A 27,198-nucleotide genomic window follows, 5' to 3' on the forward strand; every position below is an offset into this window, starting at 1 on the left:
AGAAAGTGCAAGTTGGGGAAGGGGTAGGAAAAGAGGGAGACACAGAGGCCAAAATGGGCTCTAGGCTCTGAGCTGTCAACACAGAGCCCAACGTGGGGCTCGAACTCACGAATTGGGAGACCATGACTTGAGCCAAAGTCAGATGCTTATCCAACTGAGCCATTCAGGTGCCCCTAAACAACCCAATTTTAAAATGATCAAAAGATCTAAGAGATATTTCACCAAAGAAGTTACACAAATGGAAAATAAGCATATGAGGTATTATTCAACATCAGCTATCAAGAGAGAATGGAAAATTAAAGCAATGATGTATCTCTGTACATCTATTAGGATGGCCAAACTCCAGAACATTGGTAACACCAAATGCTGGAGAAAATATGCTGCAAAAGAAACCCTTATTCATTACTGGTGGAAATATAAAACAATACAGCCGCTACTGAAAACAGTTTGGCAGTCTTCTGCAAACCTAAACATAATTATCATATGATCCTTAGTGTTTACTAGAATACATTAAAAAGTATGTCCACATAAAACCTGCGCATAAATGTTTAACAGCAATTTAATCCATAATTGCCAAAACTTAGAAGGCACAAAGATGCCCTTCAAGGTGAACAAACTGTTGTACAGTGATACAAGAAATATATTCAGTGCCCCTCCAGGAAAAATCTATCAAGCCATGAAAAGAATGGGAATTTTAATTTTGTATTGCTAAAGAAATAAATCTATCTGAAAAGGTGATGTACTATATAATTCCAATTATGTGACATTCTCGACCAAAGAAAACTAAAGATACAGTAAAAAGATCAATAGTTGCTTGGGGCACCTGGGTGGCTCAGTCGGTTAAGTGTCTGACTTTGGCCCAGGTCATGATCTCACAGTTCATGGGTTCAAGTCCCACACTGGGCTCTGTGTTGATGGCTCAGAGCCTGCAGCCTGCTTCGGATTCTGTGTCTCCCTCTCTCTCTGCCCCTCCCCTGCTCATGCTCTGTCTCTCTCTCCTTCAAAAATAAATGTTAAAAAAATTAAAAAAAAAAAAAGATCAATAGTTGCCAAGGGTTCTAGGGAAGGGAGAGGGGGATGAATAAATGAAACACAGGGAATTGTTAGGGTAGTAAAATTTTTCAATATGATACTGTTAGGGTGGATACAAGTCACCATACATTTGTTAAAACCCATAGAATTTACAACAAAAAGAATGAACCCTAATGTAAAGTATGGACTTTAGTTGATAATAATATGTCAATTTTGACTCATTGATTGTAACCAATGTGTACCACACTAATGCATTATGTTAATAATGGGGGAAACTGTATATATGTTTGGGGGTCAGATGAAGTGGTATATGGGAACTCTATACTTTCTGCTCAATTTTTCTGAAAATTTCAAATTACTTTAAAAATAAAATTTATTAATTAAAAAATTTTAATTTTCATATATATATACATATATATATGTGTATATATATATGTATATATATATATATATATGTATATATATATTACGGATTATAGAAATGAAAACATACAAGAACAGAAATAACAAAATGGAAGGGCCCAGTGGTAGAGATGACAGTTGACTGAATCAGTGAACTTGAGGACAGATTCATAAAATTTACCCAACCTGAACAGTGAAGAGAAACTAGACAAGAAATGGAGTTTCAAGGATCTGTGGGATAACAACAAAATTCCCAATATTCCTAACATCACAATCCCAGAGGGAAAAAAAAAAAAAATGACATTAAAATACTATTTTAAGCAGTAATATAGATGCAAACTTTCCAAATTTGGCAAAAAACACAAATTTACACATTCTGGCAGTTGACCAAATCCCAAACAGGATAATCCCAAAGAAATCTATGCCAAAGGCACATCATATTTACACTTCTAAAAGCTAGAGAGGTTAAAACACAAAACAAAACAAAAAACAAACAAAAAGCAAAAACAAAAAACAAAAAACCCACGAACCTTGAAAGCAGCTAGAGAGAAATGGTGTATTACCAGTAGGTAAAGAATGTCAGAGAACTGAATGCCAAAAAATGCATCTGAAATCATGGATGGCAGAACAAAGTGATACACAGTTTTCCAAATGCTGGAAGGAAACAACTACCTATTATGAATTCTGTATCTGGTGAAAACTATACCCTCAGGAATGAAGGGGACATGAGGAAATTCTCAGATGAAGGAAAAATAAAGAATGTTTTGCTACAAGACCCACTTTAAGATTGGCTGAAAGAAGTTCTTTCAACAGAAAAGACATGATGAAAGAGAGTCCCAGAGGATCAGTGTGGTACGTAGGGCAGAAGTATACGCACACACACTACAGTGCCCTTTCCTCGTGGATTTTATGTCATGTTGGATGGTTGAAACTAAACTTATAACATCTGATAATCATGATAATATTTTACTAGAGAATGTCAAGGGATATAAGTGGAAATGAAATTTTCATACTTGACCTGAACTGGTAAAATACAGAACGTGTAGACTGTACTGTCACACATGTATATTGTAATACCCATAGTAAGCACAACAGATACAACGCAAATACAATACTCAAAAACACTGTATGGATGGTCTCCAACTTATGAGGGCTCAATTTAGGATATGTCAACTTTATGATGGTGCAAAACTGATATGCATTTAGCAGAAACTACTTTCAATTTTGTATTTGGATCTTTTCCCAGGCTAGCAATGTTTGGTAGAGTCTCTTGTGATTCTGGGCAGTGGCAGCAAGCCACAGCTCCCAGTCAGCTACACAGTAACAAGGGTAACTGATACACTTAGACCCATTCTGTACCTGTGCAACTATTTGGTGCTTCACTTTCAGTATAGTATTCGATCAATTGCATGAGGTAGTCAGTACTTTCTTATAAAATAGTCTTGTGTTTATGATTTTGTTCAACTCTAGGCTAAAGCAAGTGTTCTGAGCACATTTAAGGTAGCCTAGGATAATTATTATGTTCTGTAGGTTAGGTATATTACCTGTGCTTTCAACTTACAATATTTCCAAATTACACTAGGTTTATTGGGCCATAACCCTATCATAAATTGAGGAATATCTGCGGATAAAACAAGACAAAATCTTTAAAAAAAACTACTCAAGTAACACACAGGAAGTCTTGAATAGAGAAAACAAGAAATAAAGAAAATAAATAATAAAAATGGCAGAGTAAAGCACTAACATATCAGTAATCACTTTAGATGTATAAGATATAAATACAGAAATCAAAAACCAGACATTGGATTTTAAAAATTGTCCCATATATATTCAAATTATAAGAAGCTCACTACAAATTCAATGATATTGGCAAATTGAAAGTAAAAGAATGGAAAAAATAAATGCCATGTAACATTAATTTAAAACAAACGTAAATGGCTGTATATGTAGATATATATAGATAGATAGATAGATAGATAAATTAGACCATAGAACAAATAAAATTATAAGAGACATAGGACATTCAATAATGATAAAAGTTCAATTCAGCAGGAAGACATAAAAGTGTACGCACTAAAAAATAAAACTTCAAAAATACATAAAAATACTGAGTTGAAAACAGAAATAAACAAATCCACAATTACAGTTTTCAACACCCCTCTTGGAAACTGATAAAACTACTAGAAAGAAAATTAAAAAGGACATAGATGATCTGAAGAACACAATCAATAAACAGTATCTAATTGATATATATATTGAACAATCCACTCAACAACAGGAGAGTACACAATTTTATTTTAGGCACCAATAAGACATGCGCCAAGATAAGTCATATTTTGTATCATAAAAGAAGCCTCAATAAACTTAAAAGAACTGGCATCCCACAGAGTGTATTCTCTGATGATAATGGAATAAAACTAGAAATCAATAACAGAAAGGCAACAGAAACCTATTGTATGTTCTAAATTATTCATTGATTAAAAGTAGTATTTCCTAGTAGCCCCTGCTTCATTGTGTGTTTCTGTGTACCTGTGTGTGTACTGAACAATTTAAAGCAAACAAAAAATGCAATGTAAAAGTGTTTAGGATGATACTTGAAGAAGAATAAACAGAATTAGGCGCCTAATTTCAGCTGGCCCACCCGAGACCCCCTGAGCGCCAACCCTAGTCCCAGGCGCGGTCCCATTTCCGCTCCAACAAGATGAAAGAAACTGTCAAGAACCAAGAGAAACTCACCAAACTGCAAGCACAATTGCGCGTTGGTGGGAAAGGAAGTGCTCCCCGAAAGAAGAAGGTGGTTCATAGAACAGCTACAGCAGATGATAAAAAAACTTCAGGTCTCCTTAAAGAAGTCAGGGGTAAACAATATCTCTGGTATTGAAGAAGTGAGTATGTTCACAAACCACGGAACAGTGACCCACTTTAACAACCCTAAAGTTCAGGCATCCCTGGCAGTGATCACTTTCACCATGACAGGCCACGCTGAGACAAAGCAGCTGACAGAAATGCTGCCCATTATCTTAAACCAACTTGGTGCAGACAGTCTGACTAGGTTAAGAAGGCTGGCTGAAGCTCTGCCCAAACAATCTGTGGATGGAAAGGCACCACTTGCTACCGGAGAAGATAATGATGATAAAGTTCCAGATCTTACGGAGAATTTTGATGAAGCTTCCAAGAATGAAGCAGAGATGAGTCAACTTCTGAAGAAGATAAACTTGAAGAAGTTACTGGGAGCTGCTATTTTATATTATGACTGCTTTTTAAAAATTTTGTTCATGGATCTGATAAATTCTAGATCTCTAATATTTTTAAGCCCAAGCCTCTTGGACACTGCAGCTCTTTTCAGTTTTTGCTTATACACAATTCATTCTTTGCAGCTAATTAAGCTGAAGAAGCCTGGGAATAAAGTTTGAAACAAGATTAATAAAGTTCTTTGCCTCGTAAAAAAAAAAAAAAAGAGTAAACAGAGTCATTATTGTAATGATGGTTAAAATTATTAAGTCATTGTTTACCTTCTCCCTATAAATATACCTAATAGTTCTTATTTGGGTAAGGTGATTATTCACATGTGTTATCTAATAAAAATACATCAATGTTCCAAGTTAAATTTTGTATTAAATTGGTTTATTAAAACAACCAATTGGGGGAAATTAACAGAAGGTGGTCAAAAGGTACAAATTTACAAATATAAGGTAAATAAATACTAGGGATATAATGTGCATGATGACTATGCCTAACAGTGCTGTGTGATATACACAAGAAAGTAAATCCTCAGAGTTCTCACAACAAGGAGAAACATTTTTCCCCTTCTTTCTTTTCCTTTTATTGTATCCATATAAGAAGATGGATATTAGCTGAACCTACTGTAGTAATCATATTTGTAATATTTGTAAATCAAACTATTATGTTGTATGCCTTAAACTGATACAGTGATGTATGTCATTTATTTCTCAATGAAACTTGAAAAAAAAAGACAGAATCTCCCCCCCCACACACACACAAATATAGATATTTATATCTATATCTATACCTATCTACATCTAGATGTAGATAGAGAAAGAGAGAGAGAGAGAGAGATAATACCAGTTTACTAATCCTGGAGTAGCAGGAAAGATATTGCCTATTCCTTGGAATGATTTTACAGAGAATGTAGAGTAAGATCAGAGGAAATGGGTGTTCATACATGTATATGTGTATGTGTACTGAATGCTAAGCGTAGCTGTACAGTTTTGCTATGTGATTCAAATGTGATTCATTCACATTCAAATGTGATTGAATGCAATTTGAAAACTTGAGGGTTTACATTATTAATATTTAATATGCAATCATTTATTTTTAGTTTGGTCTAAATGAGATGGGATTTCATATCCTTTTAATTTTATTAACTTTGGCTGTTATGGACCAAACATTTATGTTCCCCCCAAAATCATATATTGAAGCTCTAATACTCAGTGTGATGGTATTTAGTGGGGCCTTTGGAAGGTACTTAAGCTTAGATAAGGTCATGAAGGCGGAGTCATCCTGATGGAATATGCCTTTATAAGAAGAGGAGGAGACACCAGGGCTTTCTTTCTCTCTTCTATGTGAAGATACAGTGAGAAGGCAACAGTCTGCAAACCAGGAAAAAGGCTCTGACAAGAACCCAATCATACTGGCATCTTGATCTTGGACTCCCAGCATTCAAACTTGTGAGAAAATAAATATCTGTTGTTAAGCCACCCAGTCCATGGTACTTTTTTTCTGGTAGCCCAAGGTGACTAAGATGGGTGTGATAGGTATTGAGAGGAGGAAGAATCTAGAAATCTTAATCTGCAGAATAAAGCAGATACAAAAAGTTGCCTGGCATTTTAATTTAAATTATGACATGAATGATAGGAAGTCAGGGAACTTTGCAAAAAGCCAAGGTAAGACTTTCAGAAGGAAGGAACAGCAAATGCAAAGCCTGTTGAATATTAATGAAAATCTAAGGAGGCTGCATATTCAGAGCATCAAAAGTGAAGAAGAGACTGTAGAAAGAAATTGATATTGGAGACTGCGTTGGAGTCAAATTGTGCAGGGTCTTTTCAGACTCAATAATATGTTGGATATTATTCTCCTTGCATACGCCATTAAAAAGTCTGAGCAGAGTTTGGTTTACACTTAAAACACTTTCTCACTGGGAGGTTGGGGTGGTGGGAATGGAATAAGAAAGACCAGGAAGGAGGCAAGTGTAGAAAACAATGTGAGAACTGATAGTATTGTGAATTAGGGTTATGTCATTGAAGGTAGAGAGTTCAAAATATACTTGTTGAGTAGCACTCACAGGATTTCCTAATGGATCAGACTTCAGAGACTTTTATATAAGCAACAAGATGGTTGGTGGTATCCTTAAATAAAATGAAAGGCTGGGGAGAAACAAATTTAGGAGGGGGAAAAAAGAGCTCCAATTTGGACATGCTGACTTTGATATGTGAGTTTTGATGAAGACTGTCTCACTGACCAATTTTAGTCCTCTTTTCAATTAGGCTTCATCTTGGACCTGTCTTCAGCCTGCTTAGCCCTTTTTGGCAAGAATCTTGCCAAGGAAGTATAAGGAGAATCTCCCCCAAATGCCTGCATTGTTGATATCTGATGCCCCTTGATATCTGTTTAAAGTCCTCATTACAACCCTTGATATCTGATCACTTTAGCCTGCCTTTAGCATGAATCTTGTTAAGCCAACTTACTGAATCTCCCTATTCATGATTCTCTCCTCTTAGAAAATTTCTACTGACTGATATGCCCCGATTCGAGAGACCCCCCCCCCCCCCCACCGAAAACAAACCACCAGAGTCCAGAGTCAAAGCCAAGCGGCAAGGGTCGCTTATTGCAGGTTCGAACCTGGTCCTCCGGGCACTCGTTGCCGGTGACGCTAAGAGGCCCCGAGCAAGGATCTTACAGCTTCTTTTATAGACAGGCACAAACAAGTTAGGGATTTTTTTGAGGTTACAGAGCTGTTATTGGTTGACATTTAAATTTGAACGCTCAGCAGAACTTGATTGGTTCCCGCCTTTATTTCAAACCACAACCGGGCACACCCTGGCTGGTTTTGGGAATGGCAGGGGAAGGGGGGGGGTGTGTCTTTTCTTTGCAGTTGTGAGTACACCTGGTAATTTTTCTCTTAGTCTCTCACTGACCCTGTCACTTTTCTCTTTGGCCACGAATTCCAAATTGTGCTTGTTGAACTTAGAGTTGAGCTCAGTGATACACTAAAATCTCTCCTTCCTATTGAAAAAGTACCAGATAAAATTTGTCTTTACTGCCTTCAACAAGTGTCTGGATCTATTTCTCTTTAACAGTTTGCATTATTAGATTATCTCTGATAATCAGACACAAATGCAAATCTTCTCTACCAAAATACAATTTCTCTAAAACAGATAGCCAGCTAGAATGAGTTCCTCAATTCTATCCCTCAGAGAAACACGCGCTGAGCAAAATGCAATCGCTGCATCCAGAGGTATGTCTGTGACCATTAGAAGTTGCCCATGAATTTGTAGCTCTAAGTACCAAGCTGAGAGATGCTTCTGAAAGAAGCCAACAGCAATAGGTAGCTCTATGGTTCAATGGAAATACTGCTATCCACGGAAACACTGGCTGGCCCTGCATTTTTTGTAGATGGGATCGTTTTCTCTCCAGTAATTACACTCCTTTGAGCTTTCACCTCATGTACATCTTTGGCATTTCGACTCCCAATAACATTTCCTAATGTTAAAATTTACTCTATTGTGAACTTAACTCTGAATGAAAACATATTTATAAAGGAACTACTCTGCAAGGTGCAGAAAAAATCACTATAAACAGTAGAATTTATTATAATAAAAGCTGTTTTTGCAGGTGCAATAAAATTTGGTTTTAAGTTATATTGACTTACTAAACATAGATTAATATAGGTAGAGATATACATTACACTCTTAATTTATAATTCCAAAAGCTGAAGTATTTGTTCTTTAATAATACCGTTTTTCTTTTCCTTAATGAAAAACTACAAGTCATGTAACTGTTTCATCACTGGCAAAATGAAGCAGCAGGTGAAAAATCCTACTGTTGTTTCCATCCATAGATATAATGTCAATGGTAGTGGGATAGAATAAGACATCAGATTTCACCAGGCAAAATCTGTTACCTAGCACTGCTGTCCAAAGCTGCCTGTCTTTACCTTGGGTTGATATCAGCCTGTAATGATAACTGGTATGTTTTGCTATTCAGCCTGACATATACTCCTTGCTGGTAATGAGATTTGGAAGGAAAACCTAATGACATTTCCTACCCAATATATCTGATGGCGGCAGAGTAGAAGACAATGCTATGCAGGGCGTTTTTCCTTCCCCGTGAAGAGTAATGTCACAGCAGAAATCTTTGGCATGGAAGTTGCTTACAGTAGACTTATGTCACTTTGAAAATAGCAGTAACAACAACAACAATAATAATAATTCCATGACTGACAGTGAATGGTATAGCACACCACAAAATCTTAAAATAATTTAAGTGACAAATGACAAACATTTCAACTTCCTTGCAGTTTGTGGACATTTTCGCCCCTAAATAGTTTGAGTTTTCTGGTCCAAATGATTTATATTTTTTTAAGATAGAAAATCCTTTAAAGTCTCATGTATTAATAATAGAAACATACTTCCACTAAATCATAGGTTTTTCTTTACTTCTATGAAGTAGTGAATGATTTTTATTCAACCTGGAAGTGTTCCCTTCACTCTGTAACAATCAACTTAAATGTCATGAAGTCTCTAAAGCTTTATCAAGCTTTCTCCTTTAGAGTAACTGTTTTCCTCATACTATTTAACAACATTTGTTTATTAATTTAATACACTTATTGAGTGTCAGCACAGGTTTTGAGCAAGAAAATATAGTAAGTTAAGAGACATATGTTCTCTTTCTAACAGGGTTCACATGCATGGGGTAAGGAGAAGTTAGAGTAGATAAACAAGATGACTGCAGATTGTGAGAAATGTCATGAAATTAACAAAGTGGGTAATATATGACAAAATATGTGACTGAGTGAAGCATATTCAAAGCATCAATCTTCTGTAAAACGGTCAGAAAAGACCCTGCTAAGGATATGTCCTAAGACCAAAGGATAGGAATATGGATGAATTGATGGTATCCAATCAAAGAGCATTCTGGGAAGTAAGAGCAGCAAGTGCAAAAATACTGAGGTAGGAAAAGACCTTGGCCTGTTCAAAGAACACAGAGACACCTGTAGGATGATCCTGAGGATCTTTGAGAGACAGGATGCTACATCTTATATATCTTCTGATTCCTGTCTTCTAGCAAACACTTTAAAAGGAATACTACAAACTTTTTTGGTTCATAAAGAATAAGCAATTGAGATATAGGTTTATAAAACTAACAGGTTTTTAAAAAATATATCATCTTGTGAAATGACATTAACATAATAAAATAACTAACAGCAAGATAGGATGATGTATAATTTTGCTAAAATTGTGTGGTAGAGGCAATTGAAGTAATTACGTGATAAGAGATATTGGTATCATTTTTTAATAGTCAAGAAAACTTTATTATTTTTGAATAAGGAAACAGATTTGAGCTTTCCATTATGACTGAATCTTTAATTTTAGTAAGAATCTGTCAATTTGAGATTTGATTGATAAATTTTAAGCAACATTTTTTAATGGTGTTTAAGGGTGAGTATGTTTGTATGTTTCTCTTATATTGAGAAACATAAAGTAAAGGCAATTATTAGTTAATGCTGATGTACTAGATCTAAGAAGTGTATATGCTGGAGGAAAAAAAAGGCAAATAACTTAAGAGTGCTTAGAAAGGTCTTTCATTATTGAGGTTGGTTTTACACACTTCCTTTTCTAAGAACTTCTCACCTTGTGCCATGTCCTTCATTTATGACATATTTATGAATAGTAGTTTACATGACGCTTTACCAAAAAGAATAAACATATCTAGAACATTTTTAGGACCAACAAGATTTTTGGAAATACTCTGACCATTTTTCAGTTAAAACATCATGGTCTTCTGTGCAAGCTAAAGAATATAGCTTATTAAAATTAATTAATTAAAAAAAATCAAAGGGGGCGCCTGGGTGGCTCAGTCGGTTAAGCGGCCGACTTCGGCTCAGGTCATGATCTTGCGGTCAGTGAGTTCAAGCCCTGCATCGGGCTCTGTGCTGACAGCTCAGAGCCTGGGGCCTGTTTCAGATTCTGTGTCTCCCTCTCTCTGACCCTCCCCTGTTCATGCTCTGTCTCAAAAATAAATAAACGTTAAAAAAAAAAAATCAAAGCTTTCTTATATTAGTAATATTTACTGAGGCCACAATAAACATTTTTGAATTTGTTTAATTGTTGAAAAATCTTTTAACAATATTAAATTTACTTTTAAGGAATTTAAGTTCCTGTGAAGATTGGGTACCCAATTGATAAACATTTTCCTTTGATGCTATTTGTTTTCATTCATACAGATTTTTAATATAGATCATCTAATTTTAATGTAGTACTGACTTTTGTATGTTGGAAACTACAAACAGACCCAGGGTAGTGATTCTGTTGAGGAGCTGAGGTTTTTATTGAACTTACTGAGATTCTCAATGTGTTTACTCTGTGAATATATTTAGTACATAAGCAAGACATTAGGAAAAGAAAGGAGAAATGGTTGACTTGTTAAGATCTTTTATATGGTTATCATGTGCCTCTCGTATTCTCAAAAATATTAAACATGTTCAAAGATATAGTATTTCTTTTCATCTTCATTTTCTCTGTAGCTCTTAGAGCTATAGCAAACATAGTAGGTACTTGATAAATACTGTGTGAATTGAGTGTGTCATTCTTGAATGATCTTTTTTTTTTTTTCCTGAGAAGTTACCTTTAGTTTTTGATTCCAGATGGAGACTACAGATCAATACCTATTATTTCCTAGAAATGGGGCAAGAGAGTAGCTGTTTATTGTAAGGATAAAGCCCACAGACATATTTTGTATTCATTAAATAAAAAGAAAATTATAATTTACGCCCTAACTTAAAAATAATTAATGGATGGACACGTGAAAATCTATCCCTGGGATAAAAGAATCTAGATTTGCATTGTTCTGGATTAAAAGATAGAGACTAGGTAATATTGTTAAATATAGTATTAAATTATGTCTAATATGTAAAAATTAAAAATGCATTTATTCTTTATTCATTCATTTAAAAATAATATAGATTTTGTCCAACACTGTTGATGCTAGAGAAAATGCTTTGAAGGAAACATAATTTTCTTAGCCTTATGGAATTTATGTTTTATTTGGAATGAGGAGTGGGAGAAGAGGATAATAAATGAATGAATGATTAAATTTATTATAAGCTAAACAGTGAAATTTACTAAAAAGAAAAAAAAAAACAGGTTAGGTAAGGGAGATTATAAACTGCCAGGTGTGAGCATATTGCTATTTTATAAAGACTTCAAAAGCACTGTAACTAGGGTATAAAGAGTAGCCAGGAGGAGACCTCATTGCTAGAGTGTGATATGAGCAAAAGTTTGACAGAAGAGAGGAAGTGAGCCACATGGCTGCATGGGGACAGAGTGCTGAGGGCAAAGGCCCTGTGAAGAGTGAATACTTGGGAATGTCCAAGAAGCACAGAGATCCAATATGGCTGCAGTGGGAGTGAGTGAGCTGGATGTCAAGAGAAAATGAGATTGGAGGGATAATTTCAAAACACTAGGCACTACTTATTCCAAAAAATACACAGTTTTATAACAATAAACTTATTTTCTAAGTGTTCTCTGGTATCTTTTATATACCAAGCATGCTGTTAATTGCTTACTATGAATAGTATTTAATTCTCATAATCATCCTGTAAATAAATCTTAGAGAGGTCATATAATTTGGCAAAGTTATGAAACAGGTAAGTTCCTGAAGAGAGGCAAATTTGTAGCCAATATTGTTTTTTTCTTTTTATTTATCTTGAAAATTATTTATCACTTATTAATTTAATTCCTTTCTTTTACCTGTCTATATTTGGATGGAATGATCTAAGTCAGAACAATATTTAGTATGCAACTAACAGCAGCCTTGTCTCTACGGAAGTGGCTGAAGTATGCTGCAAAATAACATTCTAATATCCGATTCATTGAGCTGCACCCATTTGTCATGGCGTGCGATAAGTATCTAGCAACACCACTTCTGCACTTATGACCTGTTCAAATTTTATGCCCTATACAAGTGTTTGCATGCTATATAAATCCAGCTGCAAGCTGAATATCTGTAATCACAGTTAAAAATTAACAAATTAATGATCTAAACTCACCGTTTAAAAGTAATGATCCTTGCACAACAGAGGAATAAGCACTAGCTAGGTGAGCAAACCGAATGTAAGTTTGATTCTGAATTCATATTTTACCCAAATATAATTGCTTCTGATAAAGACCAGTTTCAGAGGAATTGCTCTTCATTCAGTGCCTTTCCATCACTCCAAAACGTAAGACGAATGGAAAGGGGGATTGTGTGCTAGTGCTTAAACAAAGTGAGAACATAAAGGAAATTTGCCTATCAGTGGATCTTACACAGTTCAGATAGATTGTTGATGTACCAGAAGGTTCTTTTGAATTAAGTCACCAGTCATCTGAAGCTCTTTCAGAAGTTTAGACAGCCCAGCAGTGACTTGCAATTTCTGATACCAGTGACAAATGACCTAAATCAAAAATATTGGATTTGCATATTCATAATGCAATTTGAGTACTAAGGCTCTTGACCGCTAGGGAACTCTTGATATAATTATGTTAATTTCCAATATGTTTCCCAATGTTCTCTCTGTACCAGTGATTGCTTACATGAAAGTTAATATTTTATATTTAAGATAAAGCATGAAAATAAATAGCACTATTTGTTTCATAGAAGCTGTATTATATTAGAAAATGTATTCACATAGGAAATATGAAGATAATTGACAGATTGTAGCTGAACTAATATTGAATTTGTTTATATTTAAATTGCCTTTAGATCAAAGTCACTATATTGTAACATTTCTGTGAAAAATGCATTGGCTAGAGAATACCGCAGTTCGTTTGGCCACCTTAACAATTGAGGCCATGGTTTCTTGAGCAATTTGACTGCAGCAATATACATAGAGATGTAGACAGACAAAAGAAATGAATTGACATGCCCCTGTCCAGTGCAACTCAGAATAAAGCCTTGACAATTATTAAGCAAATCTGTGAATAGTTAATAATTAATGGTGTGAATACATACAGTACCTGAAAACTAAATAATATAAAAAACACCTTTTGTTCGACCTACAAACATAAAATATAATTCAACTCTGAATGTTTCCATCAGGTTACAGGGAAGTAGATGTGCATATCTCAATGAAAATACAGTCATGTTCTCTTCTTTTTGAATATGCTTGGTAAATTCCTCTGAAGGAGAGGTTAAACAAATTTTTCCAATTTACCTTGGTTTCACCAAACAAGAATATCAAATATGTCTCAGTATAACGCATATAAAATATTTAATACATCCAAAACACTATGTGACACAGTAAGGAATTAAGTTCCTCTTTTTAAATATAATGATTGAAAATAGAAAGGCATTAGAGTAAAAATGAACAGAACAAATACATGCATGGTTATGGATTTGAGGTATTATGAGTGATAAAGTGTTCATTGTATGATGATCATAATGTTGATTTTAGCAGACCAATTTTATTGTGTAGATTAAATAAAGATAGTAAAATTCTTTCTAAATTTCGGCTACTTAATAGCAAATGTTCTTATTGAACAAAAAGAAAAGGACTTGCTGATTAGGAGCCTTGAGTTCCAAAGCTCTGTTTTATAAAGGTGTCTGAGAACTTGCATAGAGTAATGTTTGAGTGCCTCAGTGGTAACCTTAAGAATAAAAAGTCATTGCTGAAGTTAAGAAAAGGACATTTTTGTTCAGCAAGATCTAACTAGAATGAATAAAAATGAGATCATTAATCAAAACAATGCCAATGTCCAAGAGATTCCAAAAATTTAGAAAAGAAGGGTATTTCTGCATGAAGGAACACATGTCAGAGAAGATAGAGGTAAAAAGGCCCAAGATTTGAAAAAAAAAAATCACCAAGAAGCCACTGTGAAATAAATTTGCATAATGTTGCATTTCACCTTTCCCCAGGGAAGAGGACATTTGATCAGCCCTAGCCAGGCCATCCTTTGTAATTATAATTACTAACTATTAAATGTAAAATTAAGTAGCATTGTATAATTGTGTATATTTAACTGTCTCTGTTAATGTTATACTAAACACCCAAGGAAAAAAAAAACAGAAAAACTTTACAGCCATATTATTTTATATCAATTTATATTCAACTTAGATACTCAGTGCAGTATCTAAATTGAAAAATTTAATAGGGTATGAACTAACCAGTATTTTCTAAGAACTTTTTGCCACTTTACATTGGTCAAAACATTCTTACTTCCTGTATATTAGTTTCTTCAACAAAGATAACAAAATAGAGAAGGTTTTAGTGGTAACAATATAAAGTAACCAAAGACAATTATCTAAATTATATCTTCTAACATACAAAGAAGTTGTAGAGAATGATAAAAAAAAATTGTACTGAAAAATCAAATTAAGGAATCATAAATTTTAAGATTGAATCATTAACACAGATGATGAAGTAAGTTTTATTTCCATGTATAAAAAGCAACTGATGCTAATTATTTTGAAGTGTTTCTTTTTTTATTTTTATTATTTTTATTTTATTATTTATTTTTTTAAATTTATGTCCAAATTAGTCAGTATATAGTGCAACAATGATTTCAGGAGTAGATTCCTTATTGCCCCTTACCCATTTAGCCCATCCCCCCTCCCACAACACCTCCAGTAACCCTCAGTTTGTTCTCCATATTTATGAGTCTCTTGTTTTGTCTCCCTCCTTGTTTTTATATTGTTTTTGTTTCCCTTCCCTTATGTCCATCTGTTTTGTCTCTTAAAGTCCTCATATGAGTGAAGTCATATGATTTTTGTCTTCTGACTGACTAATTTCACTTAGCATAATACCCTCCAGCTCCATCCATGTAGTTGTAAATGACAAGATTTCATTCTTTTTGATTGCCGAGTAATACTCCATTGTGTATATATATATATATATATATACACACACACACACACACACACACACACACACACACACATATATATACCACATCTTCTTTATCCATTTGTCCATCGATGGACGTTTGGACTCTTTCCATACTTTGGCTATTGTTGATAGTACTGCTATAAACATTGGGGTGCACATGTCCCTTTGAAACAAAACACCTGTATCCCTTGGGTAAGTGCCTAGTAGTGCAATTGCTGGGTCGTAGGGTAGTTCCATTTTTAGTTTTTTGAGGAACCTCCATACTGTTTTCCAGAGCGGCTGCACCAGCTTGCATTCCCACCAACAATGTAAAGGAGATCCTCTTTCTCTGCATCCTCGCCAAATCTGTTGTTGCCTGAGTTGTTAATGTTAGCCATTCTAACAGGTGTAAGGTGGTATCGTGGTTTTGATTTGTATTTCCCAGATGATGAGTGATGTGGAGCATTTTTTTCATGTGTCGGTTGGCCATCTGGATGTCTTCTTTGAAGAAGTGTCTATTCATGTCTTTTGCCCATTTCTTCACTGGATTGTTTGTTTTTTAGGTGTTAAGTTTGATAAGTTCTTTATCAATTTTGGATACTAACCCTTTATCTGATATGTCATTTGCAAATATCTTCTCCCCTTCTTTCAGTTGCCTTTTAGTTTTGCTGATTGTTACCTTCACTGTGCAGAAGCTTTTTATTTTGATGAGGTCCCAGTAGTTCATTTTTGCTTTTGTTTCTCTTGTCTCTGGAGACATGTTGAGTAAGAAGCTGCTGAGGCCAAGGTCAAAGAGGTTTTTGCCTGCTTCCTCCTGGAGGATTTTGATGGCTTCCTGTCTTACATGTAGGTATTTCATCCATTTTGAGTTTATTTTTGTGTATGGTGTAAGCAAGTGGTCCAGGTTCATTCTTTTGCTTGTCTCTGTCCAGTTTTCCCAGCATCACTTGCTGAAGAGACTGTCTTTATTCCATTGTATATTCTTTCCTGCTTCGTCAAAGATTAGTTGGCCATACGTTTGTGGGTCCATTTCTGGGTTCTCTATTCTGTTCCACTGACCCGAGTGTCTGTTCTTGTTTCACTACCATACTGTCTTGATGATTACAACTTTGTAGTATAGCTTGAAGTCACATATGAACAACCCAGTGCTAATATCATCCTCAATGAGGAAAAACTGAGAGCTTTCCCCCTAAGGTCAGGAACAAGACAGGGATGTCCAATCTCACCACTCTTATTCAACATAGTATTGGAAGTCTTAGCCTCTGCAATTAGACAACACAAAGAAATAAAAGGCATCCAAATCGGCCAGGAAGAGGTCAAACTTTCACTCTTTGCAGATGACATGATACTCTACATAGAAAACCCAGAAGATTCCACTGAAAACTGTTAGAATTGATTCATGAATTCGGCAAAGTTGCAGGATATGAAATCAATGCACAGAAATCAGTTGCATTCCTGTACACCAACAATGAAACGACAGAAAGAGAAATCAAGCAATCGATCCCAGTTACAGTTGCACCAAAACCCATAAAATACCTAGGATTAAATCAAACCAAAAAGGTGAAAAATCTGTACACTGAAAACTATAGAAAGCTTATGAAAGAAATTGAAGAAGACACAAAAGAATGGAAAAAGATTCCATGCTCTTGGATAGGAAGAACAAATATTGTTAAAATGTCGATACTACCCAAAGCAATCTACATATTCAATGCAATCCCTATCAAAATAACACCAGCATTCTGCGCAGAGCTAGAACAAATAATCCCAAAATTTGTATGGAACCAGAAAAGACCCCAAATAGCCAAAGCAATCTTGATGGTTCTTTTAAATCAGTGGATGAAGAAATAAACAAGGTGCCGTGATTTCCAGATTTTATTCATACGCGTTTCAATAAGATAAATATTAGATGGTGTACTTAATGACTGAAGGTTTCAAATAACCAGAGAATACATTATCTTTTTGAATAATCATATTATTAATATTATTATTAATTTTAGGCCTTTTATGTAGCTCTATTGCATACATTAGTTATAGCACAACAATTTACATTCTAGCTTTATACACTTGAGAAAGAAGGGTATGTTCAAGTTTTTAAAAAATAGGTTTTATTTGTTAATGCCGCCTCTATCTAGATACATTTAGAGCAGTTTATATATGGAACTGTCAAGTTCAATTCATTTACTAATGACTTCCATATCTTTTCTGGCCTAAATTTCATTGAACATCAGTTGAATACTATTGGATACATAGAACAGATCATTTCCAGCATGTCACTTTTCTGCCAACAAACAATCTAAAAACTCATTATTCTCTACATCACATTCTACTTTGGGTGAGCAAATTTCACGTTGTGAGACAATGTCAACTATGTGTTAAACTGACGGTGGAGGTTCATGGATTTAATTTGCTAAAGCCACATATTTTTTTAAAAATGAACTCAGAGAAGGTAACTTCAATCCTTACACCCTCATAAAATATGATGGGCAAGGAGAACTGCATTACTGCATCAACAAATTTGGTATTAAGTATGAAGGGTGAGTGAGTTTTAGATTTAGTTTAAAACCTCATCTACTTATAACTAATATAACCAATATCAGGATGAGTAGTTATATAAAGCCCATTTATATGTTTATTTGCTTTAACCGAGGAAAACAAACAAAAGCATAAAGGTGCAAAACCACACATGCACACATGCATATCTACTAAGTAATGTAAGAGGTTATTCATCCAATTTTTAGCGAGAGGTCATATGCATACTATTCACACAGATATATAAAAGTGATTTGTGAAAATAAACTATTCTTATAGCATAAATTCACTTCATATTTTTAAATAGAGTAAATACTTCTACAAAACAGAAAATGTCATGCATGTCTCTTTCTCATTTTCCACCTCCATTCTACTTTTCCAAGTTAGTTTTATATTCTAAAAAGTAAAGCAGGGAGCAAGCACATGAGTTATGACAAATCTCCCTAAGATGTTTCTAATTAGAGCCCTTTCACAGCACTCATTTTGCTTACCACCATTGTCCCTTCCCCCCAAATTTTGTACTTACTCCATCACCTCAAAAACATTTTAACGCCATGGATCTAAGCTACAGCAGCTTTTAATATTACCCCCAATTTCATTTTATGCTAAGAACCATTGTTCCTTTTGACACGTTCATTCTTATTGGTATCATTATACATTTTACCAGAAAGTGAAATTTTAAACCACTTTAAGAGACAGTGTGTCTTTGCATGTCTGTATGTGTGTACGTATTCACATAAAAACAGAAGCAACTTAGAACTAGATTTAAATGAAAGTGGTAAGCTGTCAGGTGGCCGTAAACAGTCTCTAAAAGACTTACTCATATTCATGGAGAATGTAAACCAAAATGAGTTTACTTTGAACAGTACAAAGCACATTCTCTTGCAAAAACATTAAATGTGCATATATACATTTCAATAATTACATATCATTTTAAATATTTTAAATATGAATAAGAGGAACTCTCATTTCTAGCACTCTGCTCACCTATACCCCGACCAAACCTGCAAATGTCACCTTCACAAATTTTGAACCTATGAAAACTGAAACTTTAGTTTATCCAGTTCAGTAAATTATCTTTGTGTTCAATATTTCACTTTGTTCTGGTCTCTGCACAGTATACATTTTGTGGTAGTTTGTGAAACATAGAAGACAAAAGCCAGCATTTACCCAAAGTAGGCATTCAGTTGAGGAGAGCACCTCCCTCTCATCCATTTACAGAACTGGGAAGAGATAGCTATATTCTTAGTGTATCTAATCAGAGTTCTACACAAAAAAAGAAAGAAAAAAAAAGTAATCAGAAGGACATTTGAAGAATAAGATTTGAAAATTTTTCACAACTTATAAGACATTCTGATCCATAGATCCCAATAAAACCATGAAGGATAAATAAAAATGAATCTACACCTAGAACATCCCAATAAAACACAAATTCAAGAAGAGAAAGAGGAAATCTAGAGAACAAATAGAAGTGGCAGAGGGTGGGGGTAAAGGCGTAGGGAAGAAAGATGATAAAATGTCTTCCGATAAAATGTTACATTTACTGCTGTTTTCTTATCAGTGGGATAACGTACATATATAAATTTTCTTAGAAAACATGACTTTCCACTTAAAACTTAATTACATTTCATAATAGAGCAACAAAAAATTTATTTTCAGAACAATGGAGAAATTTTGCCATCAAAAGACCTCTTTAAAGAATATTTTAAAAGTTGTATTTCATATGGAAGGACAATAATCGAAAATGGGAAATTTTGTAAAATGAAAGGAATGAAGAACAAGTTAATAAATGTGTGATGAATATAAGTGAATACTGACTGTAGAAACAAAATTAAATTTTTACTTTGGGGTTATAAAATGAACTAAAGTACACAACAGTAGCCAACAGGTTATGCTGTTCACAGTTTCCTTTTATTGACTGTTAACAAGGAAGGTTTCAAAGTTGGTTTTATCCAGCCGCTCACCAATGTCAACATGAACACCACTTTCTAAACAGTGGTATTTATGGATGCAGATATGGACTTAGACGTCGGTATAGGTAGAGTTATGCATGACAGTGGGTGCAGAGTTTTCAATTAAGCATATTTGTTTCTCTGTGTAAGTCCTATCTAATAACTGTTTCTATTTTAACCCAATTTTTCACTCCCATTCTCCTTCCTATTCCACGTTCTAGGCAGCTGTGTAAAGGTATGCATTGTGTACCTTTTGTTTTATGTACTTTTGCAAAAGACTGCTGTTCCATATTATGCATTTTTAATTAAGGTAAAATATATCACTGACCCAATGCCTTTCTAGATCACTTCTCTGCCTTTTGCAATCACAACGTCATTCTAAGGCCCCTTCTCTTTCTGGTGCCATAGCTTCTAAGGTCACGTTTTTGTATTCACACTAAGAGTATCACTTAACTATTACAAAATAAAGAAAGGCTTCTGAGTTTTATTTTGATTGGGCTAACTTAAGTCAAGCGCCCAAACTTGAAACAACACTTGTATAAGGGATGGAATTACACGGTTTAATTTAGGCCAAATAAGTCTAGGAAATGAGTCAATTCTACCCAAACTGTAAGTTGACTTTAATAAGAGGAAAACACTTGTTCTCCAAAGAAAGTCTGAACGGGAAAATGGGAAGAGAGTATAGATGCTGGATATCAACCAATAACTGTCTTTTGGGTTGGTGCTACTCCAAGCATGCTCTGCAGACCAGTGGCAGTCCAGTTTGTCACTAAACTGGTGAGATATGTAAAGAAATTGGGAAAGTGTTTGTTCAATTTAAGTGTATAGATATTCAACATTCAGAATCCTTATTTCACTCCTAACAACAAAATGTTGTGTATGTAATAATTTTCCGAATTATACATCTACTAGGATGCTTTCAATAATCTACACATATATTCTGTATATGTGTACATTCTACATATTTCATTCTGTGATATTTTTCTGATTTACTAATTTAAATATTATATACAGGTTATTAAATCCAATATGTAGAACAGTGAGGACTTAAATTTTGTATCTTTGCTTTTGTTGAATTTTTCTAGTTATTCATTTTTATTTTATTTTACAAAAACAGGAGAAACAAAGAAAAAGTTAAAACAAAAATTTAGTACTTCACCACACATACTTTAAGAAGACTGTTCCACTGGATTAAACTAAATCAATGGTTTTCAACCCACGTAAGTGCCAAGTGTCCCACATTCTTCAAAACATGATTTTTATCAGTTTTACTCATTGAATAAAGCAGTCCAAGGACTGTGAAATACAATTTGCAATCCCCTGAATATGATGCTCTGTCACTATTTGATCTCACTTCTAGTCTTACAAGAAAGTTCCATTAAAAGTAGCTATTTTCTATGGGATTTTAAGATTTGTCCAGAGCTTAATTTCTTAATTAAAAATGGAACAATATTTATAAAGTAATACAAAATATAAAGCTAAAAGGCTCTTAAAACATTAGGAGCAACCTCTATAGAACTTATAGATGGAAAAGCCTAGATGATTCCATTAGCTAATGAACTAGAGGCTGCCATGAATTGTGTATACTCGGTCACACAACCTGTGGGGTAAGCCCAGAAATGTTGAAGTGACTTGTGAATAAAAATCTGTAGTCCTTCTCTTTTATTCCTTTTTCTTTATATTTGAGGTAATAGTGCTGCTTGATTCTTTTCCTTTATTATTTTTGTAAATATCAAAAGGGAGAAACATTAAAATATGCTTATTAAATTAAAAGCACATACATATGTAATGAATTATTACATTTTATAAATATACTTTTTTGATATTTAGGAACTATCCCCAGATGCACTATAAGTGTTTTTGTTCACTGATAAAAGTATTCACATTCATTTTTATAGGATTTAATAATTCCTAATTATCCTTAGATTCAATGAACCACGCTAAAATAGAAGTAATAATATTTTATTTTTTTGTTTCTTAATGTTTCCTTCAAAATTTTTTTAAATTATGTCTTATCAGAAGGAAAATAAATGGATTTTTAAAACAGAAAGTAATAGTTTATCATTGCTCAGTTTACTTCTAATAAATATTGGACTTTTTAAAGTCTATTTTTCTTAAGATATCTGATTTTATAATGCCATAGAAGGTATTTAAATTTAGAACAGTATAGAATTAAAATATTAATAGCTTAAAACTGTATCTCAGATTAAATGAGATCTCAGAGATAGTAACTCATTGAAGGGTTTTTTTTGTTTGTTTGTTTTGTTTTTTAATGCCAAACAACAGTTGCTTTAACTGAAAGGTTGTTAACATACCTACAGCTCATTTTACATTTCTTGTCTGTGGATGATTTTTTTTCTCCCCAAATGTATTTTACCATAATTCAGCAGTAAATAAAACAGAACAAAAGAAAAAATAAAAGTATGTGTCACATGCGTATCTTCAACAATTATTGCCAAATGGTTCTGACATTTTTAAGTGTTGTAGCTTTTAAGGAATAGAGAAATCTCAAGGAATATAGAGAAATGCTTCCTGTTTAGGTTAAAATTTGGCTCATTTAATGTATCTGTTTCCTTTCTTGTTGTTGTTAGTAAAACAAATTCTAGAAAAAATCCATATTTATGTCTATTTCTATAGTATATGATTGAATTCAAGATTTATATGCATTTAGAGTTATGGAATTCTTTCATAGTTTTATGAAGGATACCTTATATCTTATGCTTTTTATGTACAAAAGTCTGGAAAGATCAATTACATGGTGCCAGCAGACAGGACTAAAAGAAAATGACTATACTGTGTATTTATTCTAAAATTAGACAGAGATAGAGAATCCTAGTTTTCACTCCTCTTTTGGTAGAAAGCTACTTAACCTTAGGCAAGTCTATCTGTAAATAGACAGGCTCAAACTAGAGGAAGCTTTCTTTTAGGTTCTGAATTCTCTAATTCATATGAAATAGGTATTGCAGATTAGTAGAGTAAGAAGAGACTCAATGGAATCCCCAACACACTGAAGGTAGTTGAGTGAGTATGTGTCTTAGATGGGTGCAGGGAAGCATTTTCAATCAAAGCACATTTTGGCATTTATGCAGAGGATGCTTCTGCTCTCAGAGTCATCCTCATATCAAACAGACCTAAGGTAAGAATTCAGACTAAAGTTCTTTAGCTTCAGCTGTGCATAGCTTTTTAAAGGAAGTAACTCCACTTGAATAAATACAGAATAATCATCTGTATTAACTGAAAAACTAAAACACTGTAAGTTAGGTTATTAGTTTCTTTTTAAAGAGAGGAAATATGTCTTTCATTTTATTATCACTTTCAAGTCTCTCCGGTGAAAATGTTGTCTCCCGGTTCCCATCTAGTGTGTTATATTTTATATGCCATGATTTTTCATATTTCTTACAATCCTTTCGGCAGTGTGAGTTGAAAACTGGAGAAATGACAGTGAGGATATAAACAGTTGTTTGGGTTAGGTTTCATTTTTGTCTGTTTGTTTTGTTTCTGGAGCGTACCGTTGTGCTAACAGATCAACAGAGAAGCAAAATAATTAATCAGCCATCAATTTAAGATCAGTGTAAAGCTAAATTTTACCATATTGTCTAGGTCATAGTGGGAACTCAATAAATGTTTTTTGAAGCATTTACCTATGGCCTTTTTTTTTTTTTTTAAGTAAACTCTACTGTCAGTATGGGGCTGAAACTCATAATCAAGAGTTGCATGGTCTACCAACTGAGCCAGCCAAGTACCCCCACCTGTGGCCTTTTTAAAAATAGCTTCCTGGAGTGCCTGGGTGGCTCACTCTGTTAAGCATCCAACTTCAGCTCAGGTAATGATCTTGCAGTTAATGGGTTCAAGCCCCGTACCCGGCTCTGTGCTGTCAGCTCAGAGCCTGAAGCCTGCTTCGGATTCTGTGTCTCTCTCTCTGCCCCTCCCCTGCTCGAGCGCACTCTCTCTCTGTCTCAAAAATAAATAAACATTTAAAAACATTAAAAAATAAAAATAGCCTATCACTCTGTAATTTTGTTTATTTCCCTTTTCAAGCATGTCTTTTTCATTTAGCATATTTCATCTTAATTAGGAGAGGTGTTGAGAGCATAAAACTGGTTTCGCTCTTCTCAACCCAGCCCAAGTTCTTCTTCTTTTCTTTTTGACAACATTAAAACTCACCAGTGATGATTTTGAGCATGCTATTAACTGCCAAATTTTATTCTCTTTTTTTAAAAAAAAATTACTACGTATATAATGTATGACTTTTTATATACAACCTAATGACTTTATATACAACCTAATGTTAGTGACTTTTATATACAACCTAATGCTATCTAGGAGAGATATAGTATCTCTTACTGAAGTTCATTTATTCATTCAGTCACTTATTGAAGTGCCTATTAAATAGAAAAACCAGTTATTCACATTTTCCTTTACTCTTACTTTAAAGCTACAGTAACTCATGTAGACCCAATGGTAATAGAAAATGAACCCTAAAGAATTATCTTTTCATATAGAAGATGAGAACCAAAGATTAAAACCTAGGGTTTAACTATCTCCCATTTATATTTAACATATTTCAATTTGTGTTAGCAATTATTTTATTTTATTATCACATATTAATGATAGTATAATCACTATTATTAATAGCTATTATTACTTCTGCGATGACTGACAGTATGGGATTTGGCTAAAGTCACAAAAGCAATAGTAACAGTGGTAGGTTCACATTAGTCGAACCTCAAGATCCAACTCTAAATCTAATGCTTTTTGTATTATACCATAAAAACCTCAAATAATCACTTCTTTGTTACAGGTGCCCCTAAAATCTTATGAATTTATAAGGAAATGAGGAAAGTCTCATAGATGTAAAAGCATTTTTGATCTAACAAGGAGAATTGGGATTATGGAGAAATATTCTGCAGAATGAATGACAAGAGAAAAAAGCAGAGAATCAGGAAATTGCCAGATAGGTAGAGGAAATACCATATAATTCTCTTTAAATGGAATATTGAAAAATACCAGGAAGTAATGAGACACATATTGGGAAAGCAGGCTCGATAAAGAGTATGAGCATGGAGTATTTTATTTTTATTTTTTATTTATTTTTTAAAGTATTAAATTTATTTCATTAAATGTTGTAGAAGCTATTTTTCAACTATGATTAACAGCAAACACTATGATGTTCTTTTGATGTAGACTATATTAAAAAGTCAGAGTAAAATGAAACATTTCCAAAAGCTATACCTGATGTAAAATTCAGTTATGAAAGCAATAGCTTATTAGTGAATTTACTAATAACAACATAGGAAAGGATAACACCATAAGAAATATTTTTACATGATTGAAAGTATTAATAATGAAATAAAATAAAGAATGAGAAAAATATAAGAAAACAAGATTTGGGAGTTAAACGGAAAACATCAATTCCAGAAGAGAAAAGACATTTCCATGCTTAGAAAGAAACTTATGTGAAGTGAATCTGATATTCAGCATTACCAATGGAGGAAAATATTTTGAAAAACTAATACAGAAATTCTCCAGGGAGAAAAAAAAGCAACATATTGATGAAATTCTTGGCTAATACTATGGTTTCTTACTAGAAAAAAAGGGTTCTTCATTATCATAAAGTTTTCATAATCTCATTTTACATATTTAATATTCTAATACTATTTTATTAGATTTTTATGCTTAAGCAATACGCATGAGAGTTTACATTTATACAACATCTGGTTATCTACATTGAATTACATCATTAATGGGCTTCTAAAAATTATTGACATGATATATCTATCCCATAAAGAAAAAGATTAAATCAGAACATTTAGAGATATTTTCAAAAGCTTCCTATGTGATGATCATGTTTAGGGAGAGCTGGGATACATGGCCATAAAAACTCTTCAGATTCAGCCAAGCAAATGAACTCATGGTCTTTCAATACAACTTAGTTGTTTTTTGTTTGTTTGTTTGTTTGTTTGTTTGTTTAGTTTGGTTTTTTCCAAGAGCCCCTCATACAAACAGGACACCATCTTTCATCTTGTTCTACAAGCCAGCCAGGGAGCTATTCATCATACTTCCCTTCTTTCACTTGAGCATGGAGTACGTTAAATAGCAGGCCAGGATTTTTTTCTAAATGTGTAGGGAAACCATTAGCATTATTTGAAATCAAAAGAAAACAAAAGTAAGCTTAGAACCATGTTTCTAATAATTCATTTAGAGGTGAATTTAATTTAAATTGCAGGGGTGCCTGCGTGGCTCAGTCGGTTAAGCATTGGACTCTTGAGTTCAGCTCAGGCCATGATCTCAGGGTTATGGGATTGAGCCCTGCATCGAACTCTGTGCTGACACTGTGGAGACTGCTTGGGGTTCTCTGTCTCCCTTTCTCTCTGTCCTTCCTCTGCTCGCACTCATGCTCTCTCTTTCTCCAAAAATAAACATTATAAATATATATATTATATATATAATACATATATATATATAATATATGTTATATATTGGAATGGGAAAGGAAAAACACTAAAGATGTTGAGTTTAGGTAGTATGAGAAAAGTCCTGTGCTATGTAGTGATAACAGATATAGAAGAGCATGTCAATAGATGCACAAGATTAGTAATTGAGAAGAAGAAAATAACTCTGAATCTCTGTGCTTTGGAGAGTAGAAAAATGATGGGAACGCAAGTGTAGGAAAATAGGAAGGAAGACAAATTTAGTTTGATACATATTGACTTTAAGACATTAGAGGACTATTCAAAAAGGAGATGATCACCAAGGACTTGGAAGTGTGCTAAGATATTGTGATTCCATTAATGTGTGAGTTCCTTAAGGGCATGACCTTTTTGTATTCTAAACAACAATCACAGAGTCTCAAAGTGATATGTGCCTAATACGTCTCTTATAGTATAGGTTCTAGACAGAACACAATCGACAAATAAGCACTACAACTGCTTCCTTTATGTCCTGTATATATTATACATGTTTCTACCTTAGCATCTATAATCTTACTGCTGTCATATATTTAAATAACTGTCTCTTCCTACTAAGTTATATATGCACTTTGAAGGCAGAGGACATTTCTGAGTCATTATGTGTCTTGCACATAATTTAATACTTGACACATAGAATACGCTTAATCAACTCTTAGTGAATAAATAAACGAATGAATGTCACATCAGAAAAACACCTGAGGTGTAGTAAACCTGACGTGGGGAACTGCACCAC

At 33.9% G+C, this 27,198-nt stretch overlaps 1 protein-coding gene across 1 annotated transcript; it reads left to right on the forward strand.

The window, feature by feature from the left end:
* The first annotated feature begins 4,033 nt into the window (after positions 1 to 4,033).
* On the forward strand, positions 4,034 to 4,865 carry LOC109247167 (transcription factor BTF3-like). Its single transcript, XM_053899888.1, is given in 2 exon segments — positions 4,034 to 4,258; positions 4,260 to 4,865. Coding segments are annotated over 2 exon segments (711 nt in total). The 5' UTR covers positions 4,034 to 4,135; the 3' UTR covers positions 4,848 to 4,865.
* The last annotated feature ends 22,333 nt before the right edge of the window (positions 4,866 to 27,198 follow it).

Source organism: Panthera pardus, unplaced genomic scaffold, assembly GCF_024362965.1.
Source record: "Panthera pardus isolate Hobbes unplaced genomic scaffold, ASM2436296v1 HiC_scaffold_1, whole genome shotgun sequence".
NCBI classification, from domain to species: Eukaryota; Metazoa; Chordata; class Mammalia; order Carnivora; family Felidae; genus Panthera; species Panthera pardus.